At 40.2% G+C, this 22,855-nt stretch overlaps 3 protein-coding genes across 3 annotated transcripts; all 3 read left to right on the plus strand.

The window, feature by feature from the left end:
- Positions 1-1,626: 1,626 nt before the first annotated feature.
- Positions 1,627-4,058, plus strand: LOC116261999 (polygalacturonase At1g48100). The gene is made up of 6 exons (XM_031640979.2): positions 1,627-2,366; positions 2,470-2,637; positions 2,741-2,785; positions 2,870-3,077; positions 3,166-3,247; positions 3,335-4,058. The coding sequence occupies exons 1-6, from the start codon at positions 1,968-1,970 to the stop codon at positions 3,834-3,836; spliced, it is 1,404 nt and encodes a 467-aa protein (XP_031496839.1). The 5' UTR covers positions 1,627-1,967; the 3' UTR covers positions 3,837-4,058.
- Positions 4,059-11,556: 7,498 nt separating this feature from the next.
- LOC116262834 (polygalacturonase At1g48100-like) lies at positions 11,557-16,268 on the plus strand. Its single transcript, XM_031642351.2, has 6 exons — positions 11,557-12,118; positions 12,298-12,429; positions 13,892-14,056; positions 14,422-14,469; positions 14,575-14,782; positions 15,499-16,268. Exons 1-6 carry the CDS (start codon positions 11,774-11,776, stop codon positions 16,080-16,082), a joined length of 1,482 nt encoding a protein of 493 aa, XP_031498211.1. The 5' UTR covers positions 11,557-11,773; the 3' UTR covers positions 16,083-16,268.
- A 554-nt stretch (positions 16,269-16,822) lies between these two features.
- LOC116261802 (zinc finger CCCH domain-containing protein 3) lies at positions 16,823-19,397 on the plus strand. Its single transcript, XM_050079819.1, has 3 exons — positions 16,823-17,112; positions 17,749-17,831; positions 18,929-19,397. Exons 1-3 carry the CDS (start codon positions 16,918-16,920, stop codon positions 19,032-19,034), a joined length of 384 nt encoding a protein of 127 aa, XP_049935776.1. The 5' UTR covers positions 16,823-16,917; the 3' UTR covers positions 19,035-19,397.
- The last annotated feature ends 3,458 nt before the right edge of the window (positions 19,398-22,855 follow it).

Below are 22,855 nucleotides of genomic sequence, written 5' to 3' on the forward strand. Positions count from 1 at the left end.
CAACTTGGAAAGAACACATATTCACATCGACCTCGCCTTTCCATCTCTTCAGCTTTTGCACCATTACTTTGTGAAACGAAAATTGGATCTGTTGCACCTTCTTTATTCATAAAGCACCGCGATATCACACTCTGCCCATTTGCATATTACCCTCTTCTCTGTTCAACATTCAAAGATGATTAGTTTATTTAATCAACTCGCCGATACAGCATAAAACAAAAGGGCCCAACTTGCAGATTCACGCGTGTACTTTTATGATTGTCTTTCTTTTTAAGCATGCACTATGAACTATGAAGCAATTGTAAGGAACAATGGGTACAACTGAATTTTAAACTAAATAAACAACAAAGAAATAAGGTTTGTTTTTCACTGGATTGTAAGTCCCTGTTTAGTGCTGGAGCAGCGCTTGTGACTCGGTATTGCAGAATCCTCATTCACGAACACCTGTTCTTGTCTATAGGAATATCATCTAAAGCAGCACAGAAGCAACAGCACCAATAATATACTAGTATTGATTGAGAGCAACTTGTCTAGAACTTTCTAGAAAATGTGCGGGAGCATATTGTTGTGTATCAATTCTTGGGCTATCTATTGCCTTACACAGAGAAAGGGAGAAAAGAATTTGGGGCACATGCTTGCCGAATAGTCTACAGTGTTTTAGCACTTTATATCGGATGTAAACATTCCGTCCTCTTTCTTTCTCTCCCGCTCTCTCTCCTTTCCTCGTTTTCTCTTTCTCAAATACAGACATACATACAGACATATAAAACCAACTGAACTATGGCTTTCTGAAATGTGAAAACTGATATTTGTCGCATTTCAATCTTTCCTTTCTTGCAAGATTGACCGTGGGATTGTCGTCTAGGTGATTGATTGTGCAAGATTCCGCACTTGGTTTGATCAATTAGAACGCATTATATGTTCTTGCAAATATTTGAAAACCAGTCATTCAAAAATTTCTGTAATATCCTAACCAAAAACATTTGTATCATAAAAAACATAAGCCTTCTATTTTCATCAAAATCATGAACTGTAATAGACATATTTTTAGACTTGTAGTGTCCATTTTGTAGAAGAAACGTCCACTGAATCTACAAATTTCCGCCGTTATATTTCCATTAGTCACATTTTCAGTTGTCACGGTCCGGTTTCTCCATATTCTCCTCTTCCCAACGACATGACTGCTTCAGTTCTGTTGTTGTTATTGTTGATGGTGCCGTGACGCTGGTGGCGGTCAAAATGTAAAGAATGGGAAATCAATCAACTCACACCTCATCAGTGTCATGAATGAGGCACACTTGAAACCAGACCGCTGCTTGATGGGCTACTTCACCGGTTCTTATTGTCAATGTTGATAACTGAACTGAGATCCGTGACCCTTCACAAGCTTGATCCTTCCAAGGAGCCACTCACATACCACAAACTCTGCAGCATTGCAGATGAAAGCCAATAGTTTTTCCAGAACATTCAAATGGCAACTCAGCCTGTGACCTACACATGTCAACCGGTGGAAAGGTGGACCCTGCCATGAGGGATAGCCGATAGATGACCACACAGCCACAAGCCCAGTGTAGAGTATAAATGAGTGGTTGCATGTCTTGTTTGCTCCAGTGCCTTTACCCGTGACACACACACATATACCTACTCTGCTTCTGTCTTCTGCTCTTCTTATTGGTAACCTTGAGCTGTAGCGTTTTCTTTCTTAACTAAGTGTTAAGAGTGATACCATCTCAGATCTTTCCTTCTCTACCATCAATTTTATGATTAGTAGAAGCTACGGAGCATTAACATTGGTAACCGCTCAGTAGTGCTACCTCAAATCAACTGCAGAAAAAGGTGGTGCCCGTGTGCTGGTTCTTTGTAGTCATTCTAGTGACTCTCCTGCCAAACTTAGAAGACAAAGTTAACTCAGCAGAAAACAAGCCAAATTAGAGATTACCTTCCTTATTTAGAGCTTCCTACAAGATATGGGTGTCACCAATGCTACCGTTTTGGTGTTGATCATCGTCTTCTGTTCTCTGTTGGAAGCCAGCTTTGTGCTGGGAAGAGTCCATAGACACAGTAAGAAGCATCATGATCCTGACTCCGGTCTTTATGGTTCTATATCTCAACCACCTGCTTACCCTCCCTCGGAATCTCCAATTCCTGGTGATGGTGGTAATTCGAGCTCGGACTCCAGTACCTTTGATGTGAGATCTTTCGGTGCAGTCGGAGACTGCGTGACAGATGATACAAGTGCATTTAGATCAGCTTGGGAAGCTGCCTGTAAAACTGAGTATGGTGTCCTTCTTGTTCCTTCTGGCTACACTTTCACAATCACCTCTACCATCTTCTCAGGGCCTTGCAGGAATGGATTCATATTTCAGGTGAGTGCAACTTGTTGATATCTGGGCATTAAGACAATGTTATGCCTGTTACCTTATACTAGAATTCACAGGGTTCTGATTTTTCTCTGTTCCAAATGAGAAGGTAGATGGAGTGCTAATGCCACCAGATGGACCAGATAACTGGCCTAAAGAAGACAGTCCACGACAGTGGCTTGTGTTCTACAAGGTAGATGGAATGACTCTTCAAGGGGAAGGACTAATTGAAGGCAATGGACAAAAGTGGTGGGATCTTCCATGCAAACCACACAGGGTATCATAAATTATCATCCCTCGTCAATTTCATTTTGATTTTGTCACTACATTTTCTAAAATCAAATGGCATTGACTAGATTTTGTTCTTTTACACTTTTCAGGGCCCAAATGGATCTACATTACACGGGCCATGTGATAGCCCCGTAGTAAGTAATGAACAAACTCTTCTTCGAGATGAAAATCTAAACACAGAGTAAACCTGTTTCTAAAAAATCAATCTTTGACTACAGGCCATTCGATTTTTTGAGAGCTCGAACTTGACATTAAGGAATATCAGAATCCAAAACAGTCCGCAGTTTCATGTCAAATTTGATGCATGCGATAGTGTGCTTATCGACAGTGTTTCCATTTCCTCCCCTGCATTGAGTCCCAATACCGATGGAATCCATATTCAGGACTCAAAGTATGTTGGAATATACAATTCACTCATAAGAAATGGTAAGGATGGTTATCAGTTAGTATGATTAGCATGCTTTTATCTTTTGTTTCAATTTTTTAGTCTGAGTCAAATTCAATGCTGGAACAGGTGACGATTGCATATCAATTGGACCAGGCTGCTCAGATGTCGACATAGAAAATGTGACGTGTGGACCTAGTCATGGCATTAGGTACATTAGTTTCTTTTCCCTTCTTACGCTTCTCTTCATTCTTCCAACAGTCTTTACTCTGTTCTAATGTGGGATATCAATTGCCAGCATTGGAAGCCTCGGATACCAACATTCACTGGCCTGTGTTCGGAACATATCAGTCTCAAATTCAGTAATTCGGAATTCAGACAATGGTGTTAGGATCAAAACATGGCAAGGAGGGATGGGGACAGTGCGATCCATCACCTTCACCAATGTTTTTATGGAGAATGTAAGGAATTGCATCATTATAGATCAATACTACTGCTTGTCAAAGGAATGTAGGAACCAGACATCTGCTGTACAAGTTGCAGATGTTGCATACAGAAACATTAAAGGAACGTATGATGTCCGGAGTCCGCCGATTCATTTTGCATGCAGTGATGCCATGCCCTGTGCCAATATAACACTGGGAGAAGTGGAGCTTCTCCCTGCAGAAGGAGAGATGGTAGCAGATCCTTTCTGCTGGAATACTTATGGCGGACTGGAGACTCTCACTATTCCCCCCATATCATGCTTACAGGATGGAGCTCCTCTATCTCTCACGGAGGGGTTTGCTTATGGTTGCTGAAGTGCTGAGCGCTGCTAGGATTGGTTTGTGAGATCATTTTAGGAGAGTCACAGAATATAGTAGAGTGTAAAGAAAAGGTTGGCATTTGTATAATTCGGTCCATGTGATGGATAAAGATGAGTGAAATAATTTCTTATTGCCTTTTCACTCTGTAATGCTCCAACAAATTGTAATGGACCTTTTCTTGAATCCATTATATAACATCGTGGAGCAAACATCTCGTCATAGAGTTACATGTACATGATTTGGCAAGTCTCTCAAATATATGAAAAATGGTACTGCTAAACATATAAAAATTGGCTTTAAAGTGACAGTTAATTGAATTATCTGTATAGAACTGACTACATAGCGGAGTTGTTTCCGAGAAAGGTACCACCTTCGTACATACTTTTAGAAAGGTACCTATTTGGTCATACCATAGAAAAACTTAAAGGCAGAACAACAATAGCAGAAAAATGTGAGCATCACCATGAGAATCTAATCAATATAAAGAACAGTGATTCACGTGTTCTTATGTCAATAGTATGTTGTTTAAAAGAAATTAGTGGACTGTTTTTCCAGTATACACTGGCTGCATTCTTCAATAGAAAAATTACAAGGGAACACGAGCATTTAGAGAACAAAAAGTAGAAAACAGAGTTTGTCTGCTCACTTCTTCACCTGCAGCTCCCTTCCCTGTTTCTGATACAGAGAAATATTATTTGTACTATTGGAGATTTGGTCTGTTAGACGAATTTAGCCCCCTTATTTCCTAATCACTTCTTGTGTTATCTTCCTGAAATTAAAGAGGGGACACTACCTATCTAGGCAATTCACAGTTGCTACTGGCTCATCTATTAAGAACAAAGTTTTGGTTTGCAACTGTGGACACCGCCAAATGTTTTCAATTGGCAGAAAATGATGAAGTTATGATTCTAGAAACAGAAGTATTGGTAGTTTTACTTTCTAAAGACAAACGAAGCCGAGTTTTCTGGGATGTGCAAGTCCTGCCGCTCTGCAGTTTTGAGCTACCTTGTTGGTTGGTCCACTGTACAGGACTCGCATGTTCTTCCTCAGGCTTGAAAGCTTTCAGCAAACTCTTCCAGCCAAGTGTGTGGAGCCCATTGGAACATGGCCCTCCATAATTGTGTATGTCAGTTTTCCCTTTTGGTGAAACTTGATGTCAGTCCAATTAATTTATTGAATCCTGTAGGATGGATTTCTGGCCAGAGGTTGTGATGGAAAAGCCAATTCTGGATTATGTTAAAGGATCACAAGATTTTATGTGGATGATGGGAACATTTTCTATGTTGGCATATTGTATTAAATATGTCTCTTGGACCCCATCAAATTACCAATGCTATATATGTTATATATGAACAAGAAATTGAACATAATGCATTAGAATAAGCAGTTCTGCACTTGTATTTATTTATCAAGTTGTTGGAAAAGTTGGCTACAAGTTGTAATGGACGGCAGAAAGCATAAAAGAAGCTAAAATTACAGATTCTGAGAAGACGTTTAAGATGGTCATGTCTGATGTAATAATTTTAATCTATCATTCTCTCTCTCTCTCTATTTCTCTCTCTTTCGACCATACGTTTACTCTGCGGAAGTAGCACAGACTGAGATCCATAATTGGAGTAACACACAGGTAAACAGTTGGCAGATCATGAGCCAGGGCCCATGGGTCTTTCATGAATGGGTCCCCACAGAGATGAACTATGCGATCCGTGATGTGTCCGTGTATGTATATGCACGCACGCAATGTGGGAATGTGGCCTCTGTCTTCTCCGATTGTCATCCCTACCTTCATCCCCACAAAATTTTCACCGCATGTTTCCTTTTCCTTTCTTCTTTAATTAAAACGGACCATTCAAATTGAAATCATCACACCTTTGTTTACAGGGTTTGGGAGAAGATACCTCAAAGAAGACGAAGCGCTTTCCATTTTTAGAGGGTTTCAGACTGGATGGAAAGCTATATACTGGACACCCATCAACTAAAGTATGACACATCTACCATTTGCAGTCCAAAAGCTCATGGAAATCGATCTGACGGCCAGATTTTTCCCAACCCACCAATCTGACCAGCTACGTTATGCTCCTCTAAACTTGAGCTGTCGTGGTGACATTGCATCGGATCAATCTATTAGCTTTAAGCGTAAAGAAATTATTATCCTGTTTAATTGTGGCCGATAGGCAGTACCCATTCATGGTCTTTTACCTTGACACATTTCACTTAGTTTTTGGTATTCCATGATCGGCCTTTTGGGAATCTATGGTCGATCTGTGGCCTGTATGCTACAGAAAAACCATGCATTTTTAAAATTATTGCAGGCATGATGTGAACCAAGTAGGTGCAGAAGTTTATATGGCAGTTGCTAGTTGCTCAAATAATGCCATCTGATCTGATCTCCGATCCCAGCTATTGTCCTTCAAGTAGTAGGTTGAAGGGTTCATACATTTTAATCAATGATAATGCTACACCATGAAAGTTACATACACTAGATTCAAAACCAAGATCTAACTGCATGTTAAAAACTCTGTGCTGCAATGAGCATCATGTCGGCTAAAACTCCTAACGACTCGCATGGGAACAAAGATCTCAACTTTTATTTTAAGCAAATGATACCGTAGCACTCCCATTTATCTATTATAGACTTGATTGTAAGTGTAAATTAGGATATAATTAGCATTAAGACATAAAAAATGCTGTAATATTGTGCTCAATCCTATCAAGTAAAACACCATTATGTACATTCTAGCGGGATGAAATTGTCGTTTGATTGGCAACTTTTATAGGTCACGAGTTATCAATGAACTTTTCAATCTATGACTGTGACTCTTTTAAGCCATTTCATGTTAGGCCAGGTTTCTCACATTGTGTGAAGTGGTGGAGCCACACATGGTGGTGCCCATTGGCAGCATAAAGGGAGACGCCCTCGCTCGAACTAGCAACCTGTCCCACCAGTGCACCAACCTCGTTATTTAAAAGAAAAAAAACAAGGACACCGGCACTTTAGATGGTGGCATATTCAGTGGTTGGTAGCCCGTGACACCTTCGGGCCCATCAATGTCAAAAGGCCGTGATTCATTTGTGCGTCACGTACCTTTATTTACTGATGATTGAGTTCCCCATGATGATGATTCAATTCAAGCATCACTGAAGGTAGCCAGCGTTTCTAGCATCGCATATTTGTACCTGTGGCAATACTGCGTGTCGCCTTCTCTGTTGGCTGCGTGTGCTAAAGTGGGATTGCAGTGTCTAAAGGCACAAAAATGGTGACCCGCATGGGTAGATTGAACAGTAGATTAACTCAAAAGTGCGTCCTGCATATTGCTTTTGAAGAAACAGTTGTCCCAAATGCCTTTATTGAGTGCGCTTTTCTGGAAGAGAATTGCATTTTCATGGTGGCTGTCCTTCCCTTATGTTCTCACTAAGGGTTTTCTTCTTGCTACAGATTTAGATGACGCAATTAAACCTGTTTGGACTAGCAGATGATGGTGAAATTTACGGAAAAAAAATGTTCCGACCTCTAAATATTATGTGGATGTCATGTATCAATTTGTCAATTATGACTGGCCATCAACTTCAACTTAGAGCCTTTTGATTGCTCAATTAGTGAAGCAGGTTCGTCTCCCATTGTGCTTAGCCGATCTAAACTCATCTGTTTTGCACCCCCCTTGTCAGGGCTTGAGTTTTATGGCAACATAATTTCTCATGCCAAGAGGATTATGCTTAGGGTTTATTGGAAGCCAAACTAGGGATTATGTTGAAGAGGTTTGGCCTTGAATCAACTAGTTATTTGATTTGGATTGGATTATGTAAGAAGGAAAAAAAAAAGGATCGAAAGCCCTATGGTGCATAAGATTAGTCAGATTCATGACTGCTAAATACATTAAAGATCAGATTAGTAGTACACGAGAGACAAACTCCCTTCCCTCAAACCTAGGGTCCAGAGTTGCTTCAGGACCTCGGTTGGCATATACCACTTTTTATAGTTTAGAGGAGTAAAACCCATATCGAGAACTTATCATTTGATGATCTTAGGCTGACCAGCTATGCTATGGCCTTGAGGGCATTAGAAGTCGAGTTGTAATTTTATCTTGTACCATATGAAAAGGCCTGAAACCCTCGCACCATGTACCGTCAATTTGCAACCCTAGATCCAATCCATTTCCACCGCTATCCATGCACAACATATATAAGCAAACCTGCCCTTCTCATGGAAATAAGGTCACTAGTAAATAAGCCGATGCACCAGCATGTCTAAGATGGGTTCGGTACGACGACCTGAACTCAAACCTTACTCTCATTTTGGTGGTTTCTGGGGTTTTACATAGGTTGTACGCATGTGCACAAACAGCTCTTATCATTTTCCGATCCTTGGTATTAGACCCAGATTCAGATCCAATAATGACTTTGCCCACAAATATGAAATCTTGGAGGATCGTCAAGTGTTTGTGTTCGTCAACAAAAAAATATAGATTTCTTCACATTGGTAGGTGCTTAAACTGGATTACCATGGACTTTTGATATGATTCTTTGGGCACTGAACGGGAATAAGAGATGATGCTTTTTCAAAGGAAAATGTTTTCCATGTTAAAAAACCATACAAAGTGGTCTATGAACACGCGTTTGGGACACGAGAACCAGTGACAAAGTGTAGCTAATTCTACAAGAAAGTACGTATTTCCATACAGTAGGTAGATGTGAAACATGCTATCTGTTTCGTATGGAAATTATTTCTCTTTCCCAGGGAAATGTCCTCTTTCAACTTTCAAGGGTGTAAATATTCAATCTTCCCAAACGCAACGATATTGGCTCTTGTGTGTCGATGAACCGGGGCCCTGGATCTGAATCCAGCTGCTGTGCTATGTTTAACCAGAAAAGGCAAGCTTATTCTGCATCCGGTTTTGGCTTCCCATGCGATAATTCGGAAGGTTATGAGGATTAATCGCTACGGTAATTTCGTTTAATGGTTTGTGATTCATATCCACTTCCTGCAATTTAAGTATTGGCACCATCAACACCTATATGAAATTCAACTTAGATGCATGTGTTTAGACTCCTCGAACCATTCACATGGATCATATGATATATATGACCCAAATCTGACTCCTTGTTTAGTGGGATTTGCAAAGCAACTAGAATATGACTACCAATAATCTGGTCCAGATTTGTTGTATTTATGCGGAACGAATTCGTCCAAATGCATTACCCGTAGCACTATATTATTTTCCAAAATTTCCTGCTTGCTTTCCTTCATGCATCACCTCCTATCTCCCTTCACTTAGTCTTGTATAAGTATGCTCGGTACAGTAGCCCCCCTGGTTCCGGTTAGATATACAAAATGAGTGTTTGATAAAAATAACATTATAGTTAATCCTAATATAGATATAATTAAGAACATTACATTCTTGTTTCAAGAAGCATGATGTAATTATGAATGCCGTTTTTAAATTTAATAACAAAATACTGAATATAATTACACAATATTCCTTAAAATAAGAATATGGTATTATTTAGAATACATGTTATAAGAACATAAGTTCTAGAAACAGGATCACATTTGAGAGGGATGCATCGAACCGAAGTGTTGGTTCTCAAACAGTGCAAAGAATTCCTCTCCCCTTATTACTGAACAAGGTTCCGCTGTGACATTTCAAATATCAACAGACTGATGCAACATCGGAAGTAAGAATCCCGGAGACAAATTAAAAGTGACAAAATGATCCCAACAAAGTGGAAAAGGAAGAGACTGTACGCCCTCCTTTTGATGCATGCAAGCGCACTCACCATCGAAGGAGGAACTTTATTAGGTATCGGGAATCACGACCCCTGAGGCCGTGAGATTTACAGAAACACAGGAGATGTAGCAGAAGCAAACGTGAACGAAGAAGTGGTCTGCCCTTCAGAACAGGGTCTGATATCTTGATTCAGGACACCAACCAGCGACCCTTCCCCAAACCAAAGAGAGAGTTGAGAATCCTTTCCTTGTTTGCTTGAAGACTACTGATCTTAGAATACCGCTAAGATTTGATTTTATGCATTAAATTTTTGGTTTCCTTTAACTTAGAGTTTCTGCGTCTGTGTACACACGTACATCTTCGTTCATGGTTACATCAGCCTGGCTGATACCCGTTTCAAACAATTTGAAACTTCGTTGGAAACGACGGAACCAAGCTTGGCATTTTCTTCACTTGGCAGCAACCCTTTGCAAAACTTTAGTGTAATTTGTTGGAGAACCTGACTTGCTTTTCGAGACACCTGAAATCACATGAATGATCGTGCGCCTAAAAGAGTTCAATCTTTGATTGACGACTGCTTTAATATATATATATATATATATATATATATATATACACACACTAGACCTTCCAACCATCCTAAGTTTTGTCTAATCATAGTGGTTCTAAGCAATGTATCTAAGTGACTTGATTAAATACACTGCCCGATACATCTCGGGCAGAAGCTACAGAATTTTTCTTTTCAAACCTAGTAATATATATATACTTACGACCTTCCAGTTGTCCTATGTTTTGTCTAACCATAATAGCCCAAAGCAATGTATTTAGGTGACTTAATTAAATACACATCTCGGGGTAGAAGTTGGAGAATTTTTCTTTTCAAACCTAGTTAAAAAAAAACTGAAGATAATATATATATATATATTGTGTGTGAATAGATTAAAGGTGCACATGTGTGTGGGTGTGAATATGATAAAAGTGCACAGGTATACACAGGTACCGGTGCATGTGAAGCTCTTTTTATGTAATCCTGTACAAAGCCGTTTTGCCTGATCATTTTCTCGGGTTTCTGGCCATAATAGGCGGCCCTGCGACTTGCATCAAAAGAGGAGAGACGGTTGTTCGTTGGAAAGGTTAGAGGTCTGCAGGCTACCGCTACCTTACCCTTGAATCTTTACTAGTTAACACCTATCCCTCAATGAAAATCTAATCTATCCATCTAAATTTCACGATTTTTTCAGACGTTGAAACACATGTTTTTAGAACTTAAATCTGGCCTACATTACCATTGTTTAAATATAAGTAATTGGTAAATGCAAAGTCCAGTTATGAATTTTTTCATTAGGATGGTCAAATCACTTACCCGGTAAGGGATGTCTCAAGAGATGGAAAACATACCTTTTAAATCTGTGTAGAAAAGCATTTTAAACAAAATGTGAACCTTCTTCTAATGTATTTATGAACACTAATTTTATATAAATAATGTTTTCTACTATCAAAATCTTAATGCACAAATTGTTATTTTTATATATTGAAAAGCATTATTAAATTAAAAAATAACTAAATTAATATGGATTTCTCACTGAATCTTTTCTAAAATCATGTTATAAAGTTAGATTACAAAAAAAATTTAATAAGTCCGATGCTCTGGTTGTGACTAATTTTCCTGCAGTTAAAAGATTCATAGGATGGCATGTGAGGTAGGAGGGAGACTGTTGAAGACCGAGGGGCTCAACTGCCATGACAAGCTGAAAAGCGAGAATTGCAGCTGCACCATCGCTATATTCACCAATCATTCCCATTATTGGGCCTCTCAATTCTTCGTTTGTCGTACACTTTGATGTGACACAACGATCCACAAGAACTACGACCCGTGACGGCTGCACGTGATCCACGGGCCCCGCCCTCTCCGTCCGTCTTCCGGCCACGCCCACCATCCCATTTTATGCTGCAATCAAGGAAGAAGAAGAAGAAGAGGATAAAAAAGAAAACCTGTAAAAAATCTCACATCGATGCTTCACCTGTGGTCACATGATCTCTTAAGAAACGGAATGTAGCATTAAACTCCAAACACCTCTCTCTCTCTCGAGTCTCTCCCTCTTTCGCTTTTCTATATATATATATATATATAGAAGAATATACTCGTTGCTTCATTGTACTTACTTCGTCCTGGCCGCTTTCCTGTGGCCTGATAAATAGTTAGATATGGTTGAGGTGTGTGCAGGGAAAATGACAGCCTCTAGGTTGAGGAGATGCTGGCTGCTCTTCCTTGTTGTGCTTGTCTGCTGCTTGAGCTTCTCAGTGCATGGCCATAGATCTTCTCCTCCTTCCGTTGGTGTTCACCGCAGGAAAAGTCATGGTGGCGATATCGGTGGAAAACATGGAGCGTCCAAGAGGAGAGGACACAGACAGAGTCACGGTGGCAACACCGGCGTCTCCGGTGCCGCTGCTGGTCGTGCTGATGGCGGTCCGGGTCTTGGCGGCAGCGGGAAGGTCTTCAACGTCGTCGAGTTCGGCGCTGCTGCCAATGGAGTGACCGACGACACCAAGGTCAGCTGCCCTCTCTCTCCCTGTCATTCATGAATACGGATCGTAGCTTGGTAACGTGAAACGCCACCAGAACAACTCATTTTCAGGTTAAGTTGCATGAAAGAGCAGGTGGCCGGATTTCCGGCCAAATCTTCTTTCTCCATATTAATTCTTAGTCCTGTAAAATGGCAACATTGCAGGCATTCCAGTCAGCATGGGCAGCTGCCTGCAAAGTCGCAGGATCGACTGTCCTAATCCCGGCCAAGCATGAGTTCCTTGTTGGTCCGATCTCCTTCTCCGGACCTAACTGCCAACCTAACATCAATTTCCAGGTAATGTGTGAGATTGTCCCGTTCTTTATCATGCACAATATCAGCAGAATGCACGCCGATTTCTCATTTCATATATATGTGAACTTCATGATCTTATATACCATCCTTGTGTTCTATTCATTCGTGTAGTCATAAAAGCATTCTGTTGAAACGTATTTAATACAAAAATAGATATACAGAACTTCACAAGTTGATTATCTACGTGAATATTTCCACGATAGTTCTTCAACTAGTTGGTGATCAAGCACAACTGTGAAGAGTGGACACCCGTCTCATTTCTTATGGAATAAACATAACGTCATTCTTGAAAGACAGCGAAAACCCAGGTAGCTGCCTCTCGTGATACCACGCTTTTTGCCTCCTCTTTTTTTTGTTGGAAAGCCGAACGGCAGCTCGTGATCTTCCTTGCTATTCTCTCCTCATTGTCGTCAGCAGAATTTTTGAATGCAGCAATGGCTTTCTTACTTCCTTTTCGTTAAGGCACCAAGAAAAAGAACAAAGGCGATTACCTTTAGTACTATTCTTAAAGCTGGCCCTTAGTAGTTTCTCTTTTCTGAAGGACTGCAAATTGTTCATCCACTTGGTAGCAGGTAACAGATCAATGTCATCCAACGGGTGCTTTTATTTTCTCTAAGGTGAATGAAGGTCAAGTGTGTAAAGATTTATATAAAGTTACAGATTACAGATGAGTTCAAACTTTGATATTGCATGTTGCATACACAAAATAACATTTCTTCACATAAATGCTATACATTGGCAGACTTTTATGCGTCCAACTTGATGTAAAGATGCATTGTTTTTTAAGTATACGTCGAGGTAGGGTTATTTTTGGGTGTCCCACACCTCATGGACTTGCTTTTGGACAGAGGGCACATGGGCCTCGAGCCCCACAAAGTCAGATTATTGTCTAGCATCTCTATGTTTTTGTCTTCACCTCTTTTGTCACCCCATACATTCGGAATTATAAACTGCTGATCTTAAGTTTGTGTTGTTCTAATCTTGCGCATTGAATGCGTTCTTGTTTGTTCTTTCTATGTTTTAATTTATATTATGTTTTAATTGATGAAAATATAACATAGTTGGTCGAATTGATGGATCATATGTCGTTTGTTTAATTTTCATTGAACGTATAACTCTAAATTCCGTCCAAACTCCGTGAGAAAGGAACTACACTTAGGTCTCGATGCAGCCCACTTCTTCTTCCACTAAATTCACCAACAACCAGCATTTAATTATCGTGAAGTTAAAAACCATAGAAAATGTCCAACAAATAAAACTATTAGTAAAGTTTTTCTTCACTTACCGGTTCTTTAATTTTTCATAAATTCATACTTAGAACATTTTCTTTTCAGTGTTTTGTCTTCATGAATATCAATGTATGAATCCGCCGGTAAGCGGTTAGGATTGTAGACCGGGGCGGGCTCAGTCAGGACGTTGCTCACAATTGCTTTCTTCTTAGCAGGTGGATGGAATTATCTACGCGCCTGCCGACCGTAAGGCGTGGCGTGGGTTCGAATTGCTTCAGTGGATCCAATTCACCAAGCTAAGGGGGATAACCGTTACCGGACAGGGAACCATTGATGGCCGCGGATCTGCTTGGTGGGGCGAAGCCAAGATCCAAGACCCGGTAAATTCTTCGTTCATATACAAGTAAATTCTACTACATGCCAACGTATGTGATACTGGCCTCATCACTGCTACTCCTATGTAACTTTGAAAATAATGCGAATCCGATTTTGTTAATGAAATATCATCAAGCTTTATGACCCGACCCGTTTTCAAGCCGCCAGATCACATTCTAAACGGACCTGAATCTCATCCGTTCATTCTTAGTGATGAATGATTACCATTGTTCACAATACGGAGCAAAGAAATACTGGATTTTACCATTATACAAGAAAAAAAAACGCATTTGAGATCTTCAGTATGTGTAGTAAACAGATGCTTCTTAATTTTCTACATGACACTGAATTTGTATTTGTTGTTTTGCAGGTTGATGATTATATTTCGACAGTAGAAATCGCAGAGACAAGGCCAACGGTGAGATCGTAATCTAAACCACAATTTGAATGTTAATAAGCATTCATCTTTCGTCTTTGTTTGCATGATGAGTTCTTATTAATCACACTTAACATTGGGAACCAGGCGCTTAGATTTTATGGGAGCTTTGATGTGAGCGTGACAGGGATCACCATTCAAAACAGCCCACAGTGCCACCTCAAGTTCGACAGCTGCACCGGCGTGACCGTCACCAATGTCTCCATCTCCTCGCCGGCGACCAGCGCCAACACCGACGGCATTCACCTCCAAAACTCAAAAAGTGTTCTTCTTCATCACTCCAAAGTGGCCTGTGGTATGAAACACTTCTACTTTTTCTTGTGTTTCTTTTCAAGTCATTCAGTTAATATGATTGGATAACTCACAAGCTGGTATGACACAAGTAAGTAATGTTTTTCAAAGACAAACAAAATGCAAGTCATTCAATGAAATTGTTTTCAAGGCAAATTATTTTATGTGCAACATCAAATATTCTGCTAAGTTAAACAACTATATGTTTAATTGCCAAAGAACATAAAAGTGGGGAAAGGAAATGGGTATTTAGATATTCATGCTTGAGTACTCGTTAAACTACTCAAACAACCCCATGCCTGCTACAACTATACACTCCTCAAAAAAAAAGGGAGGATTTGGGTATTTTAGAAACTTTTTATAATGAAGTGTATTTTTTTAGTCTTTTACTTTTGTTTGCAATCCTTTTTTATGTTTTTAAAGACTTATTTTTTCATTGTACAAAGGGTATTTTGGTCATTACACACTCCTCAATCAATTTATGTCACTAGTATTCCTAATGCCTTGCATAGGTGATCAGGGACAGAGCTAAGGTAGGGTCCGTTTGGGCCATGGTCACACCTTTAATATATATATATTTTTAAAAATTACATGTAAATTTTAAAAAATTTCACTTGTTCTATATAAAAAATTTTGAAAAATTATATTTAGGTCCTAGTCAAAATTTAGAAACTTTAATTTAAACCGTCTCGTGAAAAATTTCTGACTCCACCTCTGTAGGTGACGACTGCGTATCGATCCAAACTGGCTCCTCCAACATCAACATCCGCAACCTAGATTGTGGCCCGGGCCATGGCATAAGCATCGGTGGGCTCGGCAGGGACAACACCAGGGCCTGTGTTTCTAACGTCACGGTCCGCGACATCAACTTGTATGGGACGATGACAGGAGTTAGGATCAAGACCTGGCAAGGTGGGGCTGGCTGGGTTCAAGGAGTGACATTCTCTAACATTGTGGTCTCTGAGGTCCAGTTTCCCATTGTAATAGACCAGTACTACTGTGATAAGGCCACCTGCAAGAACCAGACCTCCGCCGTCGCCCTCGCCGGCATCACCTACCAGTGGATCAGGGGATCCTACACCGTGAAACCGGTGCACCTGGCTTGCAGCGACAGCGTGCCGTGCAACGGCGTCATCTTGAACAACATACAGCTTCATCCTGCGCAGGCGGCGCGGCGCATAGCCCAGCCCTTCTGCTGGAGGTCATTTGGGATCTTGCAAGGCCCTTTGGAGCCTCCAATTCCATGTCTGCAAGTAGGGAATCCATTCAAGGGCCACATCCAATCTAGCATGGATATGTGTTGAGCACTACCCTTCATATATTAATGCTTGGTTGGTTTACTAGAAAGGGAAGAGTTAATATGGATATGTTAAGTACCATTTATACACATCTTGTACATATGATATGGCCTTCAGTATTCTTTAGATGGCCAGAGAGTGAGTCTCACTGGTATTGGATATGGTTTGAGGGAGTTGTAACCTGCTATATAGAAAGGCATAAATAAAGTCCAATTTTTCTACCCTTTTCTTTACACTGCATCAAGTTGGAAACTTGTTCTTGGGATGCTTAGTTAGTCTTTCATGTTTAAAACGTTATTCACCAGTCTGCTCTGATCAATTGGAGCTTGATCAGATTGATTTTCTGAAATTTTTATTGATAGTGAGTTTCACTTTGGTTTCTTCTTTTGAGTTCATGAGTAGCTTTTCATTTTGATGAAGAGATTAGACAAGGCCAGCACCGCTTCGTTGGTTCTTTTACCAAAATCTGATCAACCGAACTTGTCTGATATTAAAAGAAAACCGAAAAGCGTGGCCCGTCGAAGAGAAATTTGAAGGGAGAGAGTAAGATAATATATGAATTAGTATTGAATAATATATTATTAGATTAGTTAATATTAATTGATATATTAACTAGTGATTAGCAAAATATCTTTGGGGCCTGTTTGATCGAATTCACGGTTTGAAGGCAAAAAATAAATTTAGGCCGAAATTCTTGAATCCACAGCGGTTGGTGAACATGCTATCGAGTTATTTTCGCCTCTCACTATCGTATATAACAACATTGCGTTTCTATGAAAGCTTTTCATTTCTATCAACCTTCCTTCTTCCCGGGAGAACTTGAGGGTGAGCGGGAGAGGCGATGCCGCTCGGCAAGTACTACTGCGACTACTGCGACAAGCAGTTTCAGGACACGCCCTCGGCGAGGAAAAGGCATCTGCAGGGCCTCCAGCACCAGCGGGTTAGGGCCCTGTGGTACGACTCCCTTTCCCGGCCCTCTCCCTTCAACGATCTGCCTCAGTCCGAGAAGCCAATCTGCAATTCATTCGCTAGGACGGTATTATTTGATTCCTTTTATCTTGTCATTCGCATTTCATTTTGTTGGTCGTCCTTTAATTGTCCTATTTCATTGCTATCCGGATCATTTGGGGCATGAAATTTGATTTCTCTAAGTGAGCCCGTATATGGGTGTTTCTTTTCTCTTGCTTTTGTCTCAGCATAGATGGTAGTCTCGAGTCTTGACTTTAGAAGAACCACGATTACTCTGTTCTGGTTTTTGCTTCACGAATGTCATGTTTTTGACATTTAGACGAGGACATTCGTATACGAAATGATGATAGTGGACTTCGACTAGAGGAAAAGGAAATGATGGCGACTGTCCTTTGGAAGTTTACTTGAATGCCTTTCATCTAACGAACGTTTTCAATTTCAACGAGTCTTTTAGTTTTTACGCTTTTCCTTCTTGTTATTAGACACCATCGGCTTGGTATTCGTAGGATGTTGGTTTCTATTTGCCTTCATACGTGGTAGTGAGATTTTTAAAAATCTGAACTTCATCTCCTTGTTCCTTTGGTTCTTTAAAGTTCTGAATTTCATTTACTTCGGTTGGTTAAGATTTTTAAGGTTCTGAAGTTCATCTCCTTGTTCCTTACGGTTCTGTTGTTACTTTTACTCTTCCGTTTGGGGATTGAAGGGGTTCTGTCGGTACGGCGATGGGTGCAAATATTTTCATCCTAAGCAGAATCTTCAACCAAGTGGCCAAGCTATGCCAGGCAAGTCCTTTCTGAATGCTTCAACTTTTATAGCTGCAACTCTTGTTTATCGATATGCATTGTTGAAACCTGTGTATGAGTTCCTTCACACGAGTATCTACAAATATGAAAATTAGTATGTACGTGCTTGGATGATTTACAACTTCTTCCCTGCTCCCCTCCCCTCCCCAACAACTTCTTTTGTGTGTGCATGATTCATGCCTTATAGCGTATGTATTGAAATTTTTTGGTTTCAAACATAAGATCTTGTTCTCTAACCTCCACCAGTCTTGTTTTGTTTACTTGACCTGGTTGACATCCATTTAGTATGCGAGAATTATCTTGAAAATTTGAAACTGTTACATTTGCTGTAGACAACATAAATATTGTGAAGTTAGAGCAGTCTGCTTTAAAACACTTCATGTTGTTTTGGGACCTTAACATTTTTTTTAATAATCTTTAGATTCAATCATGATATTTTCTGAAGATTTCTGGATGTGTATTTATGATACTAGTTTATCTATGATCTCTCCTCACTCCCTAAGTACCTCATTGGTTCAATTGGTATATTGATCACTGTTATCGGAACGATATCCTGCATATAGTTAATTCTGGAAGAAAAGGAGTGTCTTGAATAGCTTAAGTGAAAAATGGGATATGTGGGGACTGGGGGTAGATATGGTGGATAAAAAGTGAGTCACACGTGACATGTCAAATACAACACAGAGCAGGTCGCGTAGCTGGTTGAGCTAGGGGCCTGTATTAAGGCAGGTCTCTAGTTCGATTCCCGTGGGCGCTATGTTCCTGTGTCTTAAGGCGGTAGGGCGCGGCATCTAAGCTGAAGGGTGCACCGTTGCTATCGCTGACACCGACGCAGCTCAGGACCCCGGAGGCAGGGAGAATGGGGGGGCCTTCGGGCCTTTTTCGGGCGGTGGGATTAATACCCCTTGCTCACCCGGAAATACAACACAGAGCAACAAGCTTCGGTGTACCTTGTTGTAATGCTTTCTTTTAAGTTCCTATAAAAATAACTCATCATGTCTAACACAACATTATTATTTCTGCCCTCTTTCTTCTCTTTAGGTTTGTTTCCTTATATCTACTTTTTGGGTGTGCAGGGAGTCTGATCAAAGATGGCATGGGCATGTCTCTAGCAAATTTACCCCCTTCATTGATGCCTCCTCCCGATGGAGGGTATCCACCCCTGCCTTTCATAGACTGGGGGTGAATCTCACCAATTTGTGTTTTTTCATCCACAATTCCAACCTAAACCTTATTGCAGAGATGGTTGAATTGTGATTTTACTGGCAACCTAATTCTGTGTCTTTGGACAAGTTCTGTTCAGCCACGATTTCCTGTGCAGCTTCACCCATCTTATCTGCTTTCAGATTAGTCATTCACTATTGCATCTTGGATCTCTCTCCTTTTCTTTTTTTTCGTGTAGATGATAGTTTGCCAGTTGCTTTTTTAATGTTTTAAGTTTTTAATATTGTGATAATCTTTCTGGTGTTGGAAACATGGCAAAAGAAAAACCTTTAGCTTGTGTAGTAAACTGAAAAAAGAAATGCCCTTTTCATTTTCTTTTCTTGCAGTCTTAATATCAGAGCCTCCTTTTTTGTTCATCTTTCTAGGATCAGAACAGCAATCATGATAGTTGTAGTTTTCTTATTACAGGCCATCTTTTTGAGTAATTTCATGGTTTTCTTCTCTTGTCTCCGTAGAGTGTTCTAGTTATAATTGAGTCAGGTACCTTCTTGGTGTTCCAACTTTTTGACATAACCATATTGTAACTTACTTTAAAGAAAGCAAGTTCTTCTTGATTCATTTAAGGTCAGGTGGGAGATCTAGTTAATCAAGGTGAAGTCTTTGCAGCTGAGTTGCAGCTGAGCTGATTTTGTTGTAGGCAGTTCTTTGTATGACTGTCTTCGATATCAATTCTGTGGAAATGGCTCAAGATAGCATGCGTTTCTGCCAGACTGTTTATTGTCTGGTTGATGGCACGTATTTTTGTTATAGATGTTTAAGAACTTAGGTGTGCCTGTTTCTCCATTTTTAGTTATAAACCAAACAGTTGGAGTATTTTTATTTTACAATATCTGTCCTTCCCATCTCAAGTGAATGCCTTCTTCCGTACTTAACAGTGCCTTGCTTTCCAAAGGGACATGGTGACTGGTCAATTCTTGGATCTCTTAGCCCCTTCCTCTTCCCTACATCTCTCTCTTTGGCGTTGGATGTTTTCTTATAATCCAAACCAGGGAGCTTAGAAATATATACTAGGGAAACCAGATTAACCACCTGACTTGCTATTCGAAATTTTGACAATCTTCGTCATCTGGATACAAACAAAGCACATGGGCACACCATTTCTCTGTAATTCTATGTTAAAACTGGGATGCACATGACATCCAGGTATTTGGAGTTTCCCTGTGACAGAGACATGCATCAAGATACCAGTATTTGGATCTGAAGAACATTAGGTTTTTGTTACAGCAAAAAGAAAATGGTTCACCGACTTACTGTTGGCAGTTTGCAATGGTCAATTGTCAGTATTTGTTTACTGGGGAGTTTGGATAATAGGAAGTTAGGTTTTTCCTTTCGAGAATGTAATTTTTATTAGGGACTTGTCCTTTTTAGTCTCAAAGTTGTAACATGAACAGGAGCAGGCATCTGCTGACTGAGTTGTGTATTCGTATGATATTTAAGGCATGCAGATCGGGGTTAGGGAAAGACCCATTAAATGATCTGCTCCTTGGAGAATTTCTTGCCAGTAACAGAAAAAGAAATGGAAATTGTACTGCTTTATCCAATTTTTGTATGACTCCAAATGGATAAGCATCTTCCCCACTTACTCTGGGTGAACTTTGTACTCACACCCCGGAAAAAGTTCAAGAAACAAGTGATTGGAATAATTTGGTGCTTGGAATATAGGAACCCCAGAAAAATTTATCAACTGACAGCTCTGTGGCAGGCTACAGAAAAGATTATTCATGAATGAAACTCATTGTCTGCCAGTTTAAACACATAATCTGAGGCAATACGAAGTTTCCAACGTCATACTTAGGAGCCTGCTTTTCCATGTTCAGTAATTCGAATCCAACTATCAACTGTCATTACCATACCGAAAATGCATTCATAACGATGAACCATATAATCTGGCTAAAGATTAGAACAGTCAAAGTTAAATTCCTAGTTTCCAACCTTCTGCAATAAGAAGCACGTGAGGAAACCCCATAACCTTCATTATGATTCCCAAGAAGCTTCAATCTTCGCAACAAGAATCTGATCCTGTTGGCTAGGGAGTTTGACTTGATTCCCTCAATTCGAAGACAACGAAGAGTTGAACACCTGGTATTCATCTTTGTTAACATTATCTGGCTCGTCTGTTTAACCCAGTTTGCTGGTCATTCGTTTATTTATAACCAATTATTACTGACTAACCAATAAACATTAAGCTTGTTGTGATGAGACGATCTTATTATGAAACCATAATCAAGATTTATCAATGTGCTCTGACTGTAAACCCAAAATTTCATCCAATAAACGTTAAGCTTGTTGTGATGAGACGATCCTACCATAATCAAGATTTATCAATGTGCACTAAGCCCAAAAATTCATCTTCATCCAATAGAAGGAGGACGAGGCTGTTGCTTTCTGCCAACACAAACTGGAAGAAATCCATTTGGTGGGTGAAAACATGGTCCCCTTGTGCATGTCACATGCCGATCAACTTTCGCTTGATCAAGCATATGGCAGCATTTTACAGGGCTTACTAATGTCATCGATATTGTTGATTCCACGACGACTTCCTGCCATGTAATTGGGCAAGCCAAGGGTAAGGAGAAAAAAGTCTCTTGTTTGTTTAATGGTCCCTCTTCTTCATGCTTTCACTCCATTCTGTAGTGGCTGCCCCATTTACACAGTGCGTTACGTAAATAAAACAGTGCTCCTTTTCTTTTCTAACTTGCAGAAGACCACAAGAAATTAAGAATTGCATAGTCGTACTGGGTACCAACTGGATTAAGCGAGAGAAGTTGCACTAACTTGACCGACTGTCCCTTCTCCCCTAATGTTTAGCGATGGGCTTTCCGAGATTTAATATCTCAAGCTTGAGAGGTTCAGTCACACGGGGGGACCTCACGCTCTCTTTCACCCATTGATATTGATGGTGAGAAAAAGGAGAATCTCTCTTGCTCTCAATGTTCGATATCTTGGCAAAATATTAAAACCAAATGCCAAAGAATGTAGAGAAAAGGGACCAGCAATGATGAAAGACAGATGCTCGTGGACCCTTTGGAGGCACTTCTCCTTCCACCTTTCATGGCCACCGCCCACCGGAAAAATAAGCAGCAAAAGGGATTCCCTTCCACTTCGTCTTCAACGTTGCTTGAAGAATTGAAGTTGGATTCTGCTGGTTTGAGTTAAAATCCAAGCAACCCGGAAAATAGGCACACTGCTAGCAATAGGTCGGCCGGGCCAGTGACCCCTCCCTCAGGCTTAGGTCGGCTCATGACTTAGTGGGTCCAACATAATATGGCAAGCGACAGGTCGAGATGGGTCGGTCTAGTTTTTCCCCTTTTCCTTTTCTTATGTCCATGCGTGTTCGTCGCCCTTTTCTTATGTGCATGTCGCTCCTCCTGATATCAGAACTCGCAAATTCTCAGTCCTCATAATTCACATTGTCGCAATATATATATATATATATGTAGAAAATCTTAAACACTAATCCATATTGAATAGCAATCTTGACATGTACAATATGAATTTTTTAAAGGTGCCCACTCCAGTGTGCAGGAACAAAGTTTCCAAAACTTTTTCCCTGGTTGAAAAGGACGCACGCGTTGAGTATGGTACTTGTGTCCTTCAACTTTAACGCTTTTAAGTCGGCCACCATAATCTTTGTATGGCAAAGGAAAGGACGCACCTCGGCATGGAGCTGGATCACCAACTTTAGTGCTTTTAGATCCAACCCAGCCTTATGAGCAATCATTCGATACGGTGTTAGTTACCACAGCAAAGAAAAAGAGGGATGGAAGTTTAGAAAAAGGTAGT

The sequence above is a fragment of the Nymphaea colorata genome, chromosome 10 (genome assembly GCF_008831285.2).
Source record: "Nymphaea colorata isolate Beijing-Zhang1983 chromosome 10, ASM883128v2, whole genome shotgun sequence".
NCBI lineage: Eukaryota > Viridiplantae > Streptophyta > Magnoliopsida > Nymphaeales > Nymphaeaceae > Nymphaea > Nymphaea colorata.

Bases quoted from the DNA above. Each gene is read 5' to 3' on its own strand.
- LOC116261999 (XM_031640979.2), top strand. From the start codon at position 1,968: ATGGGTGTCACCAATGCTACCGTTTTGGTGTTGATCATCGTCTTCTGT. The intron at 2,638-2,740 runs GTATCATAAATT...TACACTTTTCAG, and splicing joins TTCCATGCAAACCACACAGG to GGCCCAAATGGATCTACATT. The intron at 3,248-3,334 runs GTACATTAGTTT...ATCAATTGCCAG, and splicing joins GGACCTAGTCATGGCATTAG to CATTGGAAGCCTCGGATACC.
- LOC116261802 (XM_050079819.1), top strand. From the start codon at position 16,918: ATGCCGCTCGGCAAGTACTACTGCGACTACTGCGACAAGCAGTTTCAG. The intron at 17,113-17,748 runs GTATTATTTGAT...TGGGGATTGAAG, and splicing joins GCAATTCATTCGCTAGGACG to GGGTTCTGTCGGTACGGCGA. The intron at 17,832-18,928 runs GTCCTTTCTGAA...GTGTGCAGGGAG, and splicing joins GGCCAAGCTATGCCAGGCAA to TCTGATCAAAGATGGCATGG.
- LOC116262834 (XM_031642351.2), top strand. From the start codon at position 11,774: ATGGTTGAGGTGTGTGCAGGGAAAATGACAGCCTCTAGGTTGAGGAGA. The intron at 12,430-13,891 runs GTAATGTGTGAG...TCTTCTTAGCAG, and splicing joins AACCTAACATCAATTTCCAG to GTGGATGGAATTATCTACGC. The intron at 14,057-14,421 runs GTAAATTCTTCG...GTTGTTTTGCAG, and splicing joins AAGCCAAGATCCAAGACCCG to GTTGATGATTATATTTCGAC.